The sequence below is a fragment of the Littorina saxatilis genome, linkage group LG16 (genome assembly GCF_037325665.1).
Source record: "Littorina saxatilis isolate snail1 linkage group LG16, US_GU_Lsax_2.0, whole genome shotgun sequence".
Lineage (NCBI taxonomy): Eukaryota > Metazoa > Mollusca > Gastropoda > Littorinimorpha > Littorinidae > Littorina > Littorina saxatilis.
The window spans coordinates 4873381-4893625 of record NC_090260.1 but is presented as its reverse complement, the minus strand read 5'-3'; the positions used below and the strand labels follow the sequence as shown (position 1 = coordinate 4893625).

Here is a 20245-nt window from a genome sequence, read left to right as displayed (position 1 = left end):
ATAACTAGTGCTTTTTGTAATACAAAGAGGTTGTCAGGAGTGGTTTAACTTTGAGAGTGGAAACTTTTAACAGTTCAGTAAAATTCCATGGTTAGCTACGGACGGTCAAACTGGGTTCGCGGCACGTGAATTTACAACTGTGCGAGTTGTTCGCGTTATAATCGCAACCGCCTGATTTTGTGAGTTGTGATTGTAAACTGCCTGACAATTGAAAGTCATTCGACCTGGGCTCTCGGATGAGAAAACCTGCTCTTGGTTTTGATGTCAACTTTGCAAGAAAACATTTGATCTTGATGTCAACTTTGGAACCGGGAAACATTGCCGGGATGACTTGGACTTTTGTATGGGTGCCGCCATATTGGAAGATGAGGTACTTTGCTAGTTTTGTGTGAACTTGAACATTTCTTTTGTATGCGCGGACATGACTTGTGTACTTGAATAATTTTGGAATTGTATAATTTTCTTGTGCTCGGTTGGTGTGTTTTTGAATATTGTTAGTTGTTACAGTAGGGTGTTATATTTTGTAACAGGCCGCCCCAGTCTGACTTGTGCGGGGTGATGCCAGTGTGGCGAGGGTGCGATGGAGGCCGTAAGGTTGAAGGCTAGCTACATCGTCACCTCTACATAACGTAAAAGTTATGTTTTGTTTATTTGCTTTCTTGTCCTTGTAAATATGTTCTGACGTTGACAATGAATGAGTGAGTTTCACAAGGTCGTGGACAATGAATGAATGAGTTTCAAAAGGTCATGAATTGATTATTGTAAGCAAGAAAGTATTTGAGAATTTGAGAAATGAGTTGATATTTGCTATGTCAGAAACAAACCAATTTGTATGTTCTAATTAAACCATTGGCTATTGTTTGGAAAGAATGAGTTGGTGAAAGACTACAAATTCTTCTAATCTTCTCTCTGCTTTCCTAAACTTCTGAGCGGGAGTCAGATGATTGACTGTGTGTGTGTGCGTGTGCACATATAAAGAATCTGGAAGGAGATTAATAAGGATAACTACGGATCTTCTTTATTTCAAATCTCTTACATTGGCGAGCTTGCCGTTGTATTAATTGGAAAAATTTTGAAGATTAATTTTTTTTTGTGGTGCGTTCCCTTGAGTGCAGTTAGGCTTATTTTATATTATTGACTTGTAGTGCTGAAGTGTTATTTGGTTTTGCGCAGATGCTGATGCATGCAGTCTGGGGGATGGACATCCTTGTCATCTGCCTGTGAAGGGAGCTCCTTGGTCTGTGGACGGATGCATCCTGTGCCTGACTGAACGACATATTTTGGACAGGAGTGAGTCATTTGCTTATCTGACACTCAAGTTAACATTCTATATATTTTTGAGAATAATTTGTCTTTCTGAGTGTTGGTTCTTGCTTGTGAGTAGGTTATTTTTTTCCCCCCTACTTTACATGAAGCGCCCTGTAGGTTAGTTTTACCTACAAGTGAAGAATACATGACACATCATTTTTCCCTTTTACGTGTACACAGTTTGTAAATAGTTGTGGGTCAGCAATGCCTTGATTCATAAGTGTATGGGAATGGGGGTATGTCTAGTTCCTAGGCCAAGTTTTTGAGCGGAGCCTAGTTTCAAATGTATTGATTGTTTCCCCTTGTAGTTCAGCTGATCGGTTTCCTAGACTGTGTCACTTTAGTACTGCACTTGAGGAAGTCAGGTAAACTCTAAAGTTTAGTGGACTATTGTGTTCACGTTAGTCAAAGCTAAGTCTTGGTGTTGCCCTCTAGCATTCTATGTAGAGGATAGTCATAGTTTGCTTAAGTGATAGCGGTTTGTTCACGATGGCATCTCAAGAAGAGGTTCAAGCTTTGGTAGCGCAGTTTAAGGTGGAGGGTGAAGCCTTAGGAAAAGATGGTGCATCACTGAACAAGTATGTGGAGGATAGTTTGCGTGAGGAAAGAGCAGCAAGAAGAGAAGCTTTGTTGAAAAGAGAAAATGATATTGCTCTACAAGAAAAAGAACTCGCTGCTGCACGTGAGCTTAAAGAGAGAGAGTTAGCTGAACAAGCTAAGATTAAAGAGAGAGAGTTAGCTGAACAAGCTAAGATTAAAGAGAGAGAGTTAGCTGAACAAGCTAAGATTGAAAATCGTCGTCTCGATATTGAAGAAGAAAAGGCGAACAGGGAGGCAAAGTTGCGAGCAGACGAGTTGGTTGAAAAAGCAAGCAAGAATAAGTTGGCCAATCGTCCCAAGATTCCCTATTTTGATGATAAATCAGATGACATTGAGAGTTATCTGTATCGCTTCGATAAGCACGCAGCTAGCTTGAAGTGGTCAAATGATGAGAAGGCTTTGATTTTGCCTACTCTACTCAGAGGTCGTGCTCTGAATTATTTTCAAGAGTTACCAGTAGAAGATACTAATGACTATGCCAAACTGTCAGCGCATTTGTTGAAGAGATTCAAATGTACTGAAGAGGGTTTCAGAACGCAGTTTCGCTCATGCAAACCTGAATCAGGTGAAACCATGCATGTCTTTTTCTCCCGCATGAGAAGATTTTTTACTAGATGGACAGATATGGCTGGAGTTGGCACAGATTTCGCTTTGCTCTGTGACTTGGTGCTCAGAGAGCAGATTCTGTCTAGTTGTGCGTCGTCTCTGGTTACTTTTCTGAAAGAAGACAAGCATACTACCGCTCAAACCATGATAGACGCAGCTGAAAGATACAGGGAAGCACATCCTAGTCAAAACCTAGCAGCAAAAGGTTCTAGTGATCCTCTGTTGGCTAATGTCGGTCTTCCAAGTGGGAGAGGAGGTCATTCAGGTGGTCGAGGTGGTCACAGGTTTTCTAAGAAGAATAGTCAGGCTGACACAAACCCACCGACAGAACAAAGCTCTCCTGATAATAAGGGTGGCAGAGGTGCTAGTCAAGCTGGTAGAGGTAGAGGTGGTCAGAACTATCAGAGGAAGTGTTGGTGGTGTCAAGATACTTCGCACAAGTTGGCAGATTGTCCCAAAAAAATGCATACTGCTTCAGTATCCGTTGTCACTGTTGAGGAGTCCAGCTGTAGTGAAGACGAGCAGTCTGTGGCGTCAGTAGGATTTTCAGGTAGTGATGAACTTCCCGAGTCTATTCAGACATGTGAAGGTACCTTAAATGGTAGTGAGGTCACGGTCATGTTGGATAGTGGGTGTTCCACGGTTGGGGTCAGGAAGTCCCTAGTGAGAGATGATCAGTTTACTGGGAAGGTACAGGTGTGTAGACAGTTCAGTGGGGATTTGGTTCGGTTACCCATTGCGATGGTGAGTCTGGATACACCATACTTTTCTGGAAGTGTTGAGGCATGTGTGATCGACAATCCAGTATGTGACGTCATTTTGGGTAGAATACAGGGATGTACATTTGGATGTGTCGAGGTTACTAGCGCAGTCCAGACAAGAGGTCAAAAAGCTAGAGAAGAACGTCCTTTTAGACCGCTGTTGACCGCTAAAGTTCCCCAACTTGATATCAATGCTGAGAAACTGTCCAAAATGCAAAGGGATGACAAAACGTTGCATGACCTGTTCGAGAAAGTTGGCCAAGGAAAATCGGAAGAGTCGTCTGGTTGTGTGGTGTCGTTTGTTGGTCAGAACCCAGTTGTTGCCACATTGGGAGTGATCAGTGGGTCCAGTGCAGTAGAGGAGGTAGACATTCAGAAAGTCAAACTACAGTCAGTTCCCACAGTTCAGACTGAGAATGTAGATGATGTGGTCTATAGTCCTGACTTGTCTATGCAGGCAAAACAAAAAGTGCAGGCGGTGTTTCAGAAGCATCAGGACAAAATGACGGATTTGCCTGGTACTTGTGACCTAGTGCAGCATATGGTGAGGATTCCTGAAGGTGCTGTGGTCAATGTGAAACAGTATCCGTTACCATTTGAGTCTCAGAAAGTGGTTGAAGAAGAAGTGAAAAAGATGTTAGATCTAGACGTAATAGAGCCGTCTATTTCTCCGTTCTCGTCTCCTATTGTTCTAGTCAAGAAGAAGGACGGAAGTACTCGTTTTTGCATCGATTTCAGACACCTCAATAAGATTACGGAGTTTGACGCTGAGCCAATACCGGATCCGGAAGTTCTGTTTGCTTCATTGCAGGGCAGGCAGCATTTCACGAAGATTGATCTGGCTAAGGGCTATTGGCAAATTCCGATGGCAGAGTCTGATCGAGCAAAAACGGCTTTTCGTACCCCTCAAGGTCTATATCAGTTCAAGAAGATGCCGTTCGGAATGAGTACAGCACCAAGTACTTTCGCGAGGATGATGAAGATGTTGGATCTGGATAGGTTCAAATCTGTTCATTTCTTTGATGACGTACTTGTAGCCACAGAAGACTGGTGTGAGCATCTAGAGGCACTTGACGGACTGTTGACAGAACTGGGAAAACATGGGTTGACTGTGAGACCGTCGAAAGTAGAGGCAGGGTTTGACTCTATTGAGTTTTTGGGTCACATAGTTGGGGAGGGTAGCATGCGTCCAGTTCCCTCCAAAGTGTCCAAAATCTTGAATGTCTCTGTCCCAACCACAAAGAAACAAGTCCGGTCATTGGTAGGGCTCATCAGTTTCTATAGGCGCTATGTCCCAAGCTTCGCGTCTATTGTGTCCCCCCTGGTAGAACTCACAAAGAAGAACCAACCAAACAAAGTTCGTTGGTCAAAAGAGTGTCAGATGGCTTTTGACAGGGTCAAAGAAATTTTGTCGTCTGAACCACTGGTGAGATTGCCAGACTTTTCCAGGCCGTTCACAGTGCGGTCGGATGCATCCTCCACGGGGATTGGAGCAGCCCTGATGCAGCCTGATGATGACGACGTCCTTCATCCAGTTCTGTATGCCAGCAGGAAACTGCTGGAAAGAGAAACCAGATACTCTACTGTGGAGAGAGAGTGCCTAGCGTTGGTGTGGGCAGTTGACAAATTCCATCGCTATTTGTTTGGCTCACATTTCTTTGTTGAGACTGATCACAGACCGTTGACGTACTTACGACAGTCCAAAACTGCCAACGGACGACTGTTGCGATGGGCTCTGTCTCTCCAAGAGTATTCATTCAGTTCCGATATTGTGTGTTTGTTCTGTCTTGCCTGTCAGTCAGTTCCGATATTGTGTGTCCGTTCTGTCTTGACTGCCAGCTATGTACACCGAAAACATGTTGATATTTAGAACAAGAAACCTAGTTTAGGAGTTTTATCTACAAATCATATCATAGTTGGGATAACTATCAATGCTGTATGTAATGCGCGATACATGTTGATAAATTAAAAGCCCCACAATGATGCGCATGGCTAAAACAAAATTAAACATTACAATACAAAAATAAATAAATGATGTTTGTCTGTTTATCTGTCTGTCTGTCTGTCTATCACACACACACACACACACACACACACACACACACACACACACACACACACACACACACACACACACACACACACACACACACACACACACACACACACACACACACACACACACACACACACACACACACACACACACACACACACACACACACACACAAGAGACCCGAATTTCCCAGCAATGGTACAATCCAAGAAAAGTACAAGAAACGAAATGAACTGCTTGTCAATGGCAGGACGAATCTCTTCAGGTGGAGGTAAAGTCAACTAATACGTACGAACATCACAGTTTTCAATTGTCTAGTGCATCTTTGTGTCTTGAACAGTACTCTTGAGTTTGGTACCGTTGTGTTCCTAAGACTCTGCAACTCTTGATGTTGGTACCGTTGTGTTCCTAAGACTCTGCAACTCTTGATGTTGGTACCGTTGTGTTCTTAAGACTCTGCAACTCTTGATGTTGGTACCGTTGTGTTCCTGAGACTCTGCAACTCTTGATGTTGGTACCGCTGTGTTCCTGAGACTCTGCAACTCTTGATGTTGGTACCGCTGTGTTCCTGAGACTCTGCAACTCTTGATGTTGGTATCGCTGTGTTCCTAAAGGCTGTTCTTAACCAGACGAACCTTTGGTTCGCGAACTAGGTTCGTGGGGTTCGGCGAACCTCAAGACTGGTTCGGCGAACTTGTCTTGGTTCTTAACCAGACGAACCTGAGTTTTCGAACTAGGTTTGGGAGGTTCGGCGAACTAGGTTCGGGGTTTGCAAGTCATGTCTTGGGAACCTTGAAGATCGGGCCGAACCTTTGACTCTTCTGCCAAGGAGGAAGACAAATTATTGAAAAACTGAATCTCAATGGCGGACGAAATCACCCAAGTCAAAATTACATTTTCTGAGATTGTATAAAAACAACGCTTGAACGAAAAGGTAGAATGGTGACTTCCGTTCGATTTCAAGTTAAGCTTTTCACTTTTCCGAGCAAGACAACCGCTGAGAGTGAAAAAACGCCGCTGTTCGACTTCGAAATTTCCAGTCGTAGACGACCTTCGCTTCTGCAGCATTGTGTTAGTGCAGGTGAGGCAGTGTTACTCATTTCGCTGAGCTCGTTTTCGTATTGTTGTGCATTAGGATCATCTAGTATGATATGAATAAAAGCAGGAATGACTTCGGCATGTAAACGCATTGATTTTGTCGAAATCAGCACAGCAGTAAGCTAGATTCTTTCTGCTCAATTTGTTTAATTTTTTTCTTCAAAAGTTTATGACTTTGATTTTGATTGTTTGTTTATCTCATCGGCACAACATCCATCAGGCAAAATATCAATATGTTGAATGATAACGTTGAGATAAGGAAGTTCACACATTTATCTGCTTGCAACAACAATCGCAAGGACAGATCTATCTGCTTCGTTGACTGCTAGATTTTCATTGAATTTCCCAAGTAATGATGATCTCGTATTCAATTAGATCTGGACAGTGTTTGTGTTCTTAGATTCATGATTGACCATGCAGGCTGATTGAGATCATAACATTGTGTTTGTTTGTGCTGGTGCAATGTGCAGATCAATGGCCCGGACCGCAGGATGACCCAGTGATCAATACAACTTGCGTTCACCACTCAACATTGTCTTCCACCTAACTCAAGGGCAAAAATAAAGGTACATGGTGGTGAAATCATTGTGCAATTTATGTCTGTGAAGATCAAGATAGTTGTTAGCACTAACTGATCATGCTTATTATTATCAAGTTACATACACACTCCGCCCCAGCTCCACCCTAAACCCATAACAACACTCTCCAGTCCAACTACCCCCACCCTTCCGTGCAACATATGTTGCCGTCTGTACCTTGTTTGTGGTTATGGGGAGTGCTCAAATAGTTCCATAACTGTTAATATAAATTAAAAGTACTGAGAGTTTCATTTTCCATTGCTCTTCCCCTTCCTCACGTCACATTACACACTCCCTTTGCCCCATCCCCCACCCCCTCTCTCTTTCTATGCTCTCTTTTTTCTTTTACTTCTTCTTCTCTTTCTCTCTCTCTCTACCTGTATAAATCAGCTCTCTGGTTGTTGCTTCTGTAAGTGTAATGTAAAGTTCTACATCTCTGCATAAATTTTGTATTGTCATTTTTCAGAATGCCCTTGTAATAACTTCAGCGTCTGCCCATGGAGTCTATATAGGTCAAAGTCTCAAATGTGATGTGATCAAGAGGATGCCGCAATGATCCAGGTAATATTGCAAATACTCAAACTGATCTAAAAGCAGAAGCATAACGTGATCCACAAACATTTCTGCTTAAACATTACAGGGTTACAGTACACCCAGAAAAACAGCTGGATGTTAGTGCATAATTATCTGCAAGTGCAAGCAACATCGACCCTCTCCCCCTGCTCTTTTTCCATTCAAGAGCAACATTTATTTTCATGTACAACTTTTTTAGTGCCTCTTATGTTGTATAACTGTTGATATTTAAATGAAGCAAGTGTTTGTTTTCAATGGCACTGCATTTCCCATGTACACACACACACACACACACACACACACATTCGCATTGTCTCTACCTGTCTGTCTGTCTGTCTGTCTGTGTCTGTCTGTCTCTCTCTCTGTCTCTCTCTGTCTCTCTCTCTCTCTCTCTCTCTCTCTCTCTCTCTCTCTCTCTCTCTCTCTCTCTATTTCTCTGTTTTTACATAAGTAATTTTGATCACTTGCACTTCACTGGGATTTAGTTACTGAATCAGTCATTCAGTGAGAGTGTTATGTAGAGTAAGAGTATTGAGTCTGCTGCTGCTGCTGCTGTTGTTCTTACTCATTACTGTTTTTCCTCTCTGCATAATTCTTGTTCTCCCTTAAATTGCTGGTGTTATTTTCATCATTACAGTATCTGTCCATTGAGTCTGCGTCTGAGCTGTGATGGGACCAAAAAGATTCCAGAATGAAAGAGGTAACTTTTACTGATCTTTATTTAGTTTATGGAGAAGTTGGTTCACATAATGCATTACAGAGTTGCTGCCTTTTTAGATATATTAAACATTGTACCAGTCATTACATGATCAAACTGTGTTAGCCACCCCACCTTCCCCGGTTCCCAGCTATCCTTCTATCCCCGCCTCTAAACCCCCACCCCAATCCTTCCATCTCCCCCAAATCAAATTTACTGACACAACACTGATTTTCATTTTACCTTATTTAAGTGTTCTTTGAATAAAATTATATAGCCTGTTGCTGCTGCAAATGTTGTTGTGACTGTTCTTCCTCAGTGTATATTTTTTTCGTTTCCTCAGAATGCAGTTCTCCCATGCACCACAGCGTCTATCAATGGAGTCTACAATATTGTCTGGGATGTGATTTGAGCAAGAGCATGTCAGAATGATCAAGGTAACTTTTTAAACACACAGAACTGATCAAACTGTAGAATTCAAGTACACAATTTCAGATGTTTTCAAATGCATAACATACTGCAACAGTCAGGGTCTTTCTCCACATAAAGAGTGTGAGGTTTTCTTGGTAAAATTGCAATTTTTGTCGCTATGCGCAGAGTGCGACCTTTTTATTTGATTTTTGTACTATAAAGGCAGATATTCAAATAAAAGAAAGTCTTGCATGGGGAGGAAGGAATATGCATGAGGCTTTTGACAAGACAAACTGTCCTTATTAGAGCCTAAACATACGTTCCTTACCGTTAGAACCAAAATGTCAGACATCATAGATGCTCCAATTAAACAAAAGAAGGGCATCCTTTTACTTAAACATAATTATACACTGTACCGCACATTAATAACCTGGTTGTGTTCTGTGGCAGTGCATAGTGGGAACCTTTTTGCTTAATGAATTTCACATGTGTCTGTAACTTGAATCTCCACCAAAAGAAGCTGGACGTAAAAAGGGGTGTCTAAAAAAAAGCGCCATATTTCCTTTTTGATCTCTTTTTTTTTCGCAGTCAAAAATGTGATTAAAAAGAAAATAGGGAGGTTTTTTTACCATCCTGTATAGTCTTGTTGTTCCCATGTAAAAACCTAGTCAAACATGTGGTGTCTGATATGCTGGGTAATATGGTGAGGAACATGCCTTTAAAGGCCCAGTGATAATTGTGAAAGCCGTTCTGCTCAGCTGGAATTTGATGAATTTTGTTGTTGTTGTGTTTAATGAAATGAATTCGCAAAAAGGAAAACAATTTTTTTTACTGTTCACACAAAGCACTTGTAGATAATTGGTATCTGCCGCATGTCAGGGGTGGTCTTATTCAATCAATCAATATGAGGCTTATATTGCAAGTATTCCGTGGGTACAGTTCTAAGCGCAGGGATTTTAATTTTTTTAATTTTTTTAATTTTTATGCAATTTATATCGCGCACATATTCAAGGCGCAGGGATTTATTTATGCCGTGTGAGATGGAATTTTTTTACACAATACATCACGCATTCACATCGGCCAGCAGATCGCAGCCATTTCGGTGCATATCCCAGGGCCGGACCAAATGAGTTGTAAGGGGGGGGGGGGTCCTCCTTTTTTGGGGGGGCAAATCAGCGAAGTGGCTAAGCCACAAGCGCGCGCCTGCAAAGCAGGCGCGTGAACTTGGGGGGTCCGGGGGCCCCCCCGGAAAATTTTTGAAAAACGGTTAAAATCTGTGCAATCTGGTGCATTCTGGGCCTTGTTTTGAGGGTTAAGGCCTGTCAGTGTGAGTTGGTGGGGGGGGGGGGGGGGGGGGAGTACCTTTTTCTCATCGGATTTCACATTGAATAAAATTTGTTAGAGACACACACAAAATTTATTTAAAAAAAACAAACACTCAAAGCAAGGTACATGCTTTTTCCAGGGGTGGGGTTCCGGAACCCCTGGAACCCCCCCCTGGGTCCGGCCCTGTATGATGTATCCTACTTTTCACGGCCTATTATTCCAAGTCACACGGGTATTTTGGTGGACATTTTTATCTATGCCTATACAATTTTCTCAGGAAAGACCCTTTTGTCAATCGTGGGATCTTTAACGTGCACACCCCAATGTAGTGTACACGGAAGGGACCTCGGTTTTTCGTCTCATCCGAAAGACTAGCACTTGAACCCACCACCTAGGTTAGGAAAGGGGGGAGAAAATTGCTAACGCCCTGACCCAGGGTCGAACTCGCAACCTCTCGCTTCCGAGCGCAAGTGCGTTACCACTCGGCCACCCGGTCCTAATACATACAGGTAAACTGACAGGTACTTTTCCACAGTGGAACCCCCCTTTCAGACCCATTCATTTCAGACTTCCTCCTTTTTAAGATCTTGCTTCTTTAGATGTTCTGTGACGGGTGAAGTGGCGCGCAGTGGTAAGACGTCAGCCTCCTAATCGGGAGGTCGTGAGTTCGAATCCCGGTCGCTGCCGCCTGGTGGGTTAAGAGTGGAGATTTTTCCGATCTCCCAGGTCAACTTATGTGCAGACCTGCTTAGTGACTTAATCCCCTTCGTGTGTACACGCAAGCACAAGACCAAGTGCGCACGGAAAAGATCCTGTAAACCATGTCGGAGTTCGGTGGGTTATGGAAACACGAAAATACCCAGCATGCCTACTCAACGAAAGCGGAGTGAAGCTGACTATGCTCTCAGAGTATAGTGTGGGGAACCCAAATGGGCAAACGAGCTCACACGTCACCAGAATTTCTGGAACGCTGAAGAAGAAGAAGATGTTCTGTTCATAACCTGTAAATTACCCCCATTTTTAGACCCCTTCCATTTTAAGACTTGATTTTCTCACATTTTTTAAGGTCTTAAAAGGGGTTTCCCCTGTACTCCTAAAAAACCCTGACCCACAAAGTAATTTAATTATAACTGCTGTAATCGTTCCTTCCGTGTGCTATTATCTGTGGGTTTTTTTTTTCTCCTGTGTTGTCTCATCCTCTGTGCGCCCTGAAAGAGACCTCCGGGTCGAAATTGCCGTACCTTGTCTTATCCAGCTGTGATCCCGCCTTCGTATTAATGTGAGGGCAGTACCTTTTTTAAACTTTCAATATTGACCGTACGTTTTGCATAAAACACCAATAATGAATTAAAAATACATCAGAAAATTATTTCCTCACTATACACAATAACCCCTCATTTAAAGGCTGACAAAGTCCTATTTAATTAGTTTACTTACTTCCAGGGCTTTTCCCATCGTTGCGGGGATGTATAAATTAAGCTTCCTGCAAAGTTTTAGGTTTGAAGTCCTTACCAATTACAAGAAATAATCAATTCTTTATAAAGTTTATTGCTATCTTTAGAAACAGTTCTCCAGGGCTTGGGCTATTTTTAGACCGTCAACACAGACAGTACAGCTTCGTCAATCCCCGCGTGAAGGAAATCGCTCACCTTCCACGTGCAAAACGTAGTGATATTGACACGCCAGATTAGCGCGGTAGCGGGTTGTGCTAGGCAGGAAAGCGCGCTTTCTGTATTCTTGTTAACTTCGCAATTTCCGGAAAACATCCACTTTCACTTTGAGACTGTTCTGTTTACATTCGACACTATCAACACCACTTTGCAATACTGAAATAATGTTTTCTGTTTTTGAAAGCTACAGCCAATCGTTATTATATCCCCTTAGGTACAGTTTTATAACATTATTGGCACATGTAAACAATAGGAATTAATTAATGAACGCTACGAAAAGGGCAGCCTTTAACCTATGAACTTGCAACTGTGTTGACCTGTGTAATGTAACATAGACCACCACCATCTCTCTCTCTCTGTCTCTGTCTCTTACACCCCTTACCTGTTCGCAAACCTTTACCCAAATGTATGCTAAATGTATATACAATACAAGACAAGACAAGACATGGCAAGACAAGACAAGTTAGGAAAAGGTTGCCAGTAGGCCAATAGAGGGATGACAAGACAAGGCATGACAAGACAAGACAGGACAGGACAGGGACCAAAAAAAAAGAAAGATAACTAATTCGGTCAACAGATGTTAAAGAAATAAGCATTTGTTTGGGTTGAATGTTTGGGTGTCACCCTGTATATGTGTTCTGCGCGAACTTAGAATCCGGTTTCATTCTAGAATGGACCGGGTCCAGGTTGGAATTCTAACCCTGCGCAAGTACAGGGGTGCCATTCTAGAATGAAACCCTTGTTGCTGGTCCATTCTAGAATCGGCCGTGCGCAAGGTTGGAATTTGGGTCCAAGTTGGAATAGTCATTTCAGTTAGACTATCACACAGCCAAAGCCACAAATGTGGATTTTCTGTTTGTTTTTGTTTTTTGTGTGTTTGGTTGGAGGTTTTTTTCGGGTTTTTTACACTTTACTCAAAGACATCGTGAATTGGGATTGTGATGTTCTGAAAGTGATTACGATTTTGAGAGACACTCAGCACTGATCGCTACGAACGGAAATTTCCGGACTGGCAGTGTTTTGCCGATCTCGCTTGTAACTTTTAATCTTATTCATATATACATGAAGTTGGTCTTCTGAATTGTGAAGATATAATGTCAACTTTTTTTAAAACCTGTGACAACAGCTCTATAACTCACTCTGTCCTTCTGTTGGTCTGTCTGTCGGTTAGTCGGTCTGACCGTCTGTCTGTCTGTCTGTCAAAAAAATTGTCAAAAAACCGGACATTTCCGAGAGGGAGACAGCGCTGACATTGCAAGCGGCCGCAACCGGCTCTCATCACAAAAACAACTGCCCTGCAAACAATACCGCCCTGGTAGTCCCCCTTGCTATGGTCTGCCTTTGTTTATTGCGTACTCAGGAGTATCAACTTTCTTGACATGACATGACATCGCAAGATCGCCAAAGGATTTTTTTCAGGGGTAGACAAATCAGCCCCATTTTATCAAAGGGAAGGTGCAGGTGGAGATAATTCAAGGGAAGACAACTCTGTCTTACCTACAAACATTACGGCCCCCTTTATTCAAGGGTTTCATTCTAGAATGGCACCCCTGTACTTGCGCAGGGTTAGAATTCCAACCTGGACCCGGTCCATTCTAGAATGAAACCGGATTCTAAGTTCGCGCAGAACATATATATTTGTATTTTTGCAGGACAGGGTCGAGTTGTGATGATGTCAGGGCGACTGAAGACACACCAACAAGTATTCTTCGGAAGTGTTTGGAACACAAATGAACATTATTTCATAATAAAAAGGCGGCTGATATTGATGTTCATATCGGTTCATGTTCATATTCTCAGCACAGAATGCTTAGAAATCGGATGTTTAAGAACAAGAGACAACCCTGAATAAAGCCTTATGAAATATGGTTGGAGCTGGATCAAAAGTGTGTGTGTGTGTGTGATTGAAGGGCAACATTTATAAATGATGAGACAGAAAGCTAAAGCACATCCTTTTATCGTACGTTCCATATCGTCCTCCTACTTTAAATGCTTGCTAATACAGACGTTCTCCAAGAAAATGTCTATCCAGTAATGTTTTGTTTATCGCAATGAAAGCTTTTTTTTGAGAAGAATGAAGAGGAATCAAATTTTTAAAAAACAAAAAAACAAGACAATTGAATTGCTCAAAACGTAAAGAAACAGGATGATTTTGGTTCAGTAGTACTATTTGTAGACCCTTAAAGCAATACATCCACAAGGGATTCCAGTGTATCAGTGCAAATAGAAAATTTCTGATATAACTTGAAAATTAAAACAGACTGAATTGTGATAAAAAGAACCAAAATACCGAGTAGTTTTTTTTTTAGGTCTCCCTCTTCACTCAATCCCCAAACTCATATTCTGTACCGAAAAGAGCTCAAACACACACGTGGACAGACAGACACGCACACACACTTTGGTAAACATCATGTATGCTTCTCGACTCTGCTGATCCACAATTAGAAATATCGCTATCATCATTTATTTTTGGTCACCGTCTTTCCCTTTTCACAGGCAAGTTTTTTTGTGTAGCATTTCCCATAGAACCCCGATGGCTCCACGGTAGACACAATGATCAGTCCATACCAGTCATGTTATTTTCTCGAATCAATTTATAACCTTTAACCCAGGAGGGTAAATGACATAGAAGGCTTCGGGTAATCTTGAACTTTAATGTGTTAAATTCATAGCTCATAATTCAGAGGCATTCAAGCCTCCAAATTTGGAGAACCTGCACTTGTAATCATAACAAGTCTTTTAGATCCCTTTAAAGTCACGGAATGAACTCCGATGAACTGTACGAATCATAGCGTACTCTGGTACGAATGCATTTTGTTTACAAATTACATGCGTCAAAGAAGGAATTATCCGTGTCAGCGGACAGGGGAGGCAACTTTGTCGTGCAATTGAAGTCCCTTGGTTGACAACCTACGCCATTTTCGCCGATCAAACAACCAAATAATTAAATATGCTTAGGTTTGGAGCTTAATCCGTCAATTAATTTCATGATAAATGTTCTTGGGCTTGATTACAGGTACTTGGATCTAAAATAAGTAAAGTATGCCACTCGATTCTGAGCTATGAATTTAACACACTAAAGTTCAAGATTACCAGGCTTCGTGCACCATGATCAAGTGGGAAGGAGAGACCCAAATCGACAACCAGCACGGAGTTACCACTCAATCGGTGATTTCGTCTTGGAGGCAGCCATTTTTGGAAGGGGAATAACTTACTTGCTTTTATTGTCGACTCGGAGTGAGCTCCCCTCGTTTGTCGGCGATCCAGGTTTCGTGTCTTAACTGGACGAACTAGTCCTTGAGTTTGCCGAACAAGTTCACCCAGTTAAGACACAAACCATGGTTCGCGAACCTTAGTTCGGCGAACCAATGGTTCGTCTGGTTAAGAACAGCCTTAAGACTATGCAACTCTTGATGTTGGTACCGTTGTGTTCCTAAGACTCTGCAACTCTTGATGTTGGTACCGTTGTGTTCCTAAGACTCTGCAACTCTTGATGTTGGTACCGCTGTGTTCCTGAGACTCTGCAACTCTTGATGTTGGTACCGCTGTGTTCCTGAGACTCTGCAACTCTTGATGTTGGTATCGCTGTGTTCCTGAGACTCTGCAACTCTTGATGTTGGTACCGCTGTGTTCCTGAGACTCTGCAACTCTTGATGTTGGTACCGCTGTGTTCCTAAGACTCTGCAACTCTTGATGTTGGTACCGCTGTGTTCCTGAGGCTCTGCAACTCTTGATGTTGGTACCGCTGTGTTCCTGAGACTCTGCAATTTTTGATGTTGGTACCGCTGTGTTCCTGAGACTCTGCAAATCTTGATGTTGGTACCGCTGTGTTCCTGATACTCTGCAACTCTTGATGTTGGTATCGCTGTGTTCCTAAGACTCTGCAACTCTTGATGTTGGTACCACTGTGTTCCTGATACCCTGCACTTTCCTTTGACACAAGGCTCAGCTACGCTCAGTTCAGGACAGGCTTCAGTCTCTTCTCCTCACACACTAACGACACGTAAGAATAACTAAGCATAATGTGCCGGTCTAGAGTAGTTGCGCGGCAGAGGGGTGTATCTCTGTCTGTCCCAAGACTAGTTTTCTAGAGTTGTCGACGTCCAGTGTGTTTGGGACTAGCTGAGTTGCGCGGCAGAAGGGCGTATCTCGGTGAGCGGGTTGTCGACGTCCAGTGTGTGTCTGGCAGTGACGCGGCGGTAGGTCAGCAAGGTGACGATGAAGGCCAGTCCGTAGCCAATAATCACCATAGGGATACCCAGCCCGGCCATGGCACCTGACACACACACCGAGAACACATCTTTAACTGCCTCAGGCCACATGCCCTTACAATAAGGGTTAAAATAACAGAATCATTTTTGAATTTCGTTAAAATAACATAAATGGTATGCACAGTTATAAACTATAATTACGCATAAATTGCAACAAATACATTAAAAATCCCTGTCACAAATGCCATATCACTGAACCTGATTAATAAGGGGTTGTCTCTTCTATAACATAACGAACACAAATCTGCTGAAGCTGTTCATCACACTATCATCATGACTACCACAACAATACCAACACTTGTTACAGACGTGTTCAAAGCTTGTTACAGACGTGTTCAAAGTGTGTTACAGACGTGTTCACAACTTGTTACAGACGTGTTCAAAGCTTGTTACAGACGTGTTCAAAACTTGTTACAGACGTGTTCACAACTTGTTACAGACGTGTTCAAAGCTTGTTACAGACGTGTTCACAACTTGTTACAGACGTGTTCAAAGCTTGTTACAGACGTGTTCAAAGTGTGTTACAGACGTGTTCACTACTTGTTACAGACGTGTTCAAAGCTTGTTACAGACGTGTTCAAAGTGTGTTACAGACGTGTTCACAACTTGTTACAGACGTGTTCAAAGCTTGTTACAGACGTGTTCACTACTTGTTACATACGTGTTCAAAGCTTGTTACAGACGTGTTCACAACTTGCTACATACGTGTTCAAAGCTTGTTACAGACGTGTTCAAAACTTGTTACAGACGTGTTTAAAGCTTGTTACAGACGTGCTCAAAGCTTGTTACAGACGTGTTCAAAACGTGTTACAGACGTGTTTAAAGCTTGTTACAGACGTGTTCAAATCTTGTTACAGACGTGTTTAAAGCTTGTTACAGACGTGTTTAAAGCTTGTTACAGACGTGTTCACAACTTGTTACAGACGTGTTCAAAGCTTGTTACAGACGTGTTCAAAGCTTGTTACAGACGTGTTCAAAACTTGTTACAGACGTGTTCAAAGCGTGTTACATACGTGTTCACAACTTGTTATAGACGTGTTCAAAGCTTGTTACAGACGTGTTCAAAGCTTGTTACAGACGTGTTCAAAGCTTGTTACAGACGTGTTCAAAGCTTGTTACAGACGTGTTCAAAGCTTGTTACAGACGTGTTCAAAGCTTGTTACAGACGTGTTCAAAGTGTGTTACAGACGTGTTCACAACTTGTTACAGACGTGTTCAAAGCTTGTTACAGACGTGTTCAAAGCTTGTTACAGACGTGTTCAAAACTTGTTACAGACGTGTTTAAAGCTTGTTACAGACGTGTTCAAAGCTTGTTACAGACGTGTTCAAAGCTTGTTACAGACGTGTTCAAAGCTTGTTACAGACGTGTTCAAAGCTTGTTACAGACGTGTTCAAAACTTGTTACAGACGTGTTTAAAGCTTGTTACAGACGTGTTCAAAGCTTGTTACAGACGTGTTCAAAACTTGTTACAGACGTGTTCAAAACTTGTTACAGACGTGTTTAAAGCTTGTTACAGACGTGCTCAAAGCTTGTTACAGACGTGTTCAAAACGTGTTACAGACGTGTTCAAAACAGGTTCCGTTCTGTTTGAGGCCAGGTAGCTCAGTTGGTAGAGCACTGGACTTCTGATCCTGGGGTCGCAGGTTCGAATCTGTGCCGGGACGGACACGGGATTAGATTTACACTGAAGACTCAGAGAAGGTATCAACGTTCCACCCCCGTGTCACCGCTGTGTCACGTTAAAGACCTCGGCCATTCTGCCGTAAGTTCAGGTGGCTGAGTACACCTAAACACGCACACACTTGATTTGCGCGACTCCGTTGCTGCTACCTTTCCACTGGGAGGAAGCGACCCGAATTTCTCAGCGATGGGGCCATAAAGTAATGACAATGAAAAAGAACAAGTCGCGTCAGGCGAAAATACAATATTTAGTCAAGCTGTCGAACTCACAGAATGAAACTGAACGCAAAGCATTTGTTCAGCAAGACCGTATACTCGTTGCATCGTCAGTCCACCGCTCGTGGCAAAGGCAGTGAAATTGACAAGAAGAGCGGGGTAGTCTTGTTGCGCTGAGAAGGATAGCACGCTTTTCTGTACCTCTCTTCGTTTTAACTTTCTGAGCGTGTTTTTAATCCAAACATATCATATCTATATGTTTTTGGAATCAGGAACCGACAAGGAATAAGATGAAAGTGTTTTTAAATTGATTTCAAAAATTTAATTTTGATCATAATGTTTATATTTTTAATTTTCAGAGCTTGTTTTTAATCCAAATATAACATATTTATATGTTTTTGGAATCAGGAAATGATGAAGAATGAGATGAACGTAAATTTGGATCGTTTTATAATTTTGTATTTTTTTTACAATTTTCAGATTTTTAATGACCAAAGTCATTAATTAATTTTTAAGCCACCAAGCTGAAATGCAATACCGAAGTCCGGCCTTTGTCGAAGATTGCTTGGCCAAAATTGCAATCAATTTGATTGAAAAATGAGGGTGTGACAGTGCCGCCTCAACATTTACAAAAAGCCGAATATGACGTCATCACAGATATTTATCGAAAAAATGAGAACAAAAGTCCGGGGATGTCATACCCAGGAACTCTCATGTCAAATTTCATACAGATCGGTCCAGTAGTTTACTCTGAATCGCTCTACACACACACACGCACAGACAGACAGACAGACAGACAGACAGACACACACACACACACACACACACACAGACACACACACAGCACGACCCTCGTCTCGATTCCCCCTCTATGTTAAAACATTTAGTCAAAACTTGACTCAATGTAAAAAGAATGAAAGTGTGTGAGTGTGTGTGAGTGGGCGGTGTGCTGACCAGCGGAATAGGTGGAGGACGTGTCTTGGGGAGCGGCAGTCTTGACGTCCAGCTCCAGCCCCTCGTCCCCTGCACCTCTTCTTGTCGCGCGGCGCTGTCGCTGTTCCTGGTGTTGAAGTAGCTGTCGTTGTCGTTGTTGGTGGTGGTGGCGGTGTTGTTGTGGTGGTGGTGGTGCAGGCTGGAGTGTGGGAGCCAGGCCGACGGTGAATTTCGTTACCTGGAGTTTCTGCAGCTTGACAGATTTGGTTTAAGTTGCTTGGTTCCTCAGCAAGATCTGCCTTGAAAGGTGTGTGTGTATGTGTGTGTGTGTGTATGTGTGTGTGTGTTTGTGTGGGTGTTTGCGTGTGTGTGTAAGTATGTGTGTGTGTGTGTATGTGTGTGTGTGTGTGTGTGTGTGTGTGTGCCTCTGTGTGTGTGTGTGTGTGTGTGTGAGCATGCAAAACCCACCAACCGGGTTTATGTATATGTTCACACAGTACCAACTGGGGCTAAAAAAACAAGTGGGTTCCACATTTTGGAACCCAGTTGTTTTATTCTTGATTCGTAACAACCAGGTTCCAAACGACTCAGAAAACAAGTTTTAGCAAAAAATATTTTTTTTTTTTTTTTACGGAAAGAATGCCATATTCAAGATGATGACACTCTTTCCGTCAAAATTCCGTGCCCTATAGGCTACGAAATAGGTCAAATTTTATGCCTTTTTTAGTGTCAAATTCGTCCATGCCGGAGCGGATACTGCAGCCAGTGCGGTTGTAGTGCAAGCGCACTACAAAGACACTGCGCGCAGTGCCGTTGTAGTCCAAGTGCACTATCGGCTATGAACCCACTTGGTGGGTTTTGCGTGTATGTGTGTGTGTGTATGTGTCTGCATTTACGTGTGTGTGTGTGATTGTGTGTGTATGTGTGTGTGTGTGTGTGTGTGTGTGTGTGTGTGTGTGTGTGTACCCATGTTTCCACAGGTTTGGTTGCCTAAATCACCATAAGGCAACCATCCACACGTGGATGGCAACCTAAACTCTGGATGGCAACCTAATTGTGTGGATGGTCGCTTCATTTAACACCGTTAAATTGACTTTTTTGACGAAAAGAATGTCATAACAATGTTCAAAATGACATTCTTTCCGTCCACACGTGTGGATGGTTGCCTTATGGTTAAATTGACACCGTTAAATTTACTTTTTTGACGGAAAGAATGTCATAACAATGTTCAAAATGACATTCTTTCCGTCCTCTATAGGCGACGAAATAGGTCAAATTTTGTGCATTTTTTAGTGCAAAATTCTTCGATGCCGGAGCGAGTACTGCACCCAGTGCTGTTGTAGTGCAAGTGCACTAGAAAGGCACTACACCCAGTGCCGCCTCTTAGGTAACCATCCACACTTTAGGTGTGTGTGTGTGTATGCAAGTGTGTCTTTGCATGTGTGTGTGTACATTTACGT

The 20245-nt window shown here is 42.5% G+C and overlaps 1 protein-coding gene and 1 long non-coding RNA gene across 3 annotated transcripts in view; one reads left to right on the top strand and one right to left on the bottom strand.

The window, feature by feature from the left end:
* Positions 1 to 5918: 5918 nt before the first annotated feature.
* Positions 5919 to 15079, top strand: LOC138950232 (uncharacterized). Of its 2 annotated transcripts, XR_011450566.1 has the most exons (6): positions 5919 to 6412; positions 6900 to 6995; positions 7474 to 7568; positions 8218 to 8280; positions 8621 to 8714; positions 13337 to 15079. It is a non-coding gene; the product is annotated as an uncharacterized lncRNA (long non-coding RNA). The 2 variants fall into 2 exon arrangements; XR_011450567.1 differs by lacking the exon at positions 8621 to 8714.
* A 501-nt stretch (positions 15080 to 15580) lies between these two features.
* Positions 15581 to 20245, bottom strand: part of LOC138951453 (uncharacterized) — a 7120-nt gene continuing 2455 nt past the window's right edge. Inside the window, exons 4-5 of the mRNA XM_070323053.1 lie at positions 18807 to 19038; positions 15581 to 15960 (exon numbers count right to left, since the gene is read on the bottom strand). Of these exons, the coding sequence (XP_070179154.1) occupies positions 15803 to 15960; positions 18807 to 19038 (390 nt within the window). The 3' untranslated portion in view covers positions 15581 to 15802. The remainder of the gene's footprint in view (positions 15961 to 18806; positions 19039 to 20245) is intronic.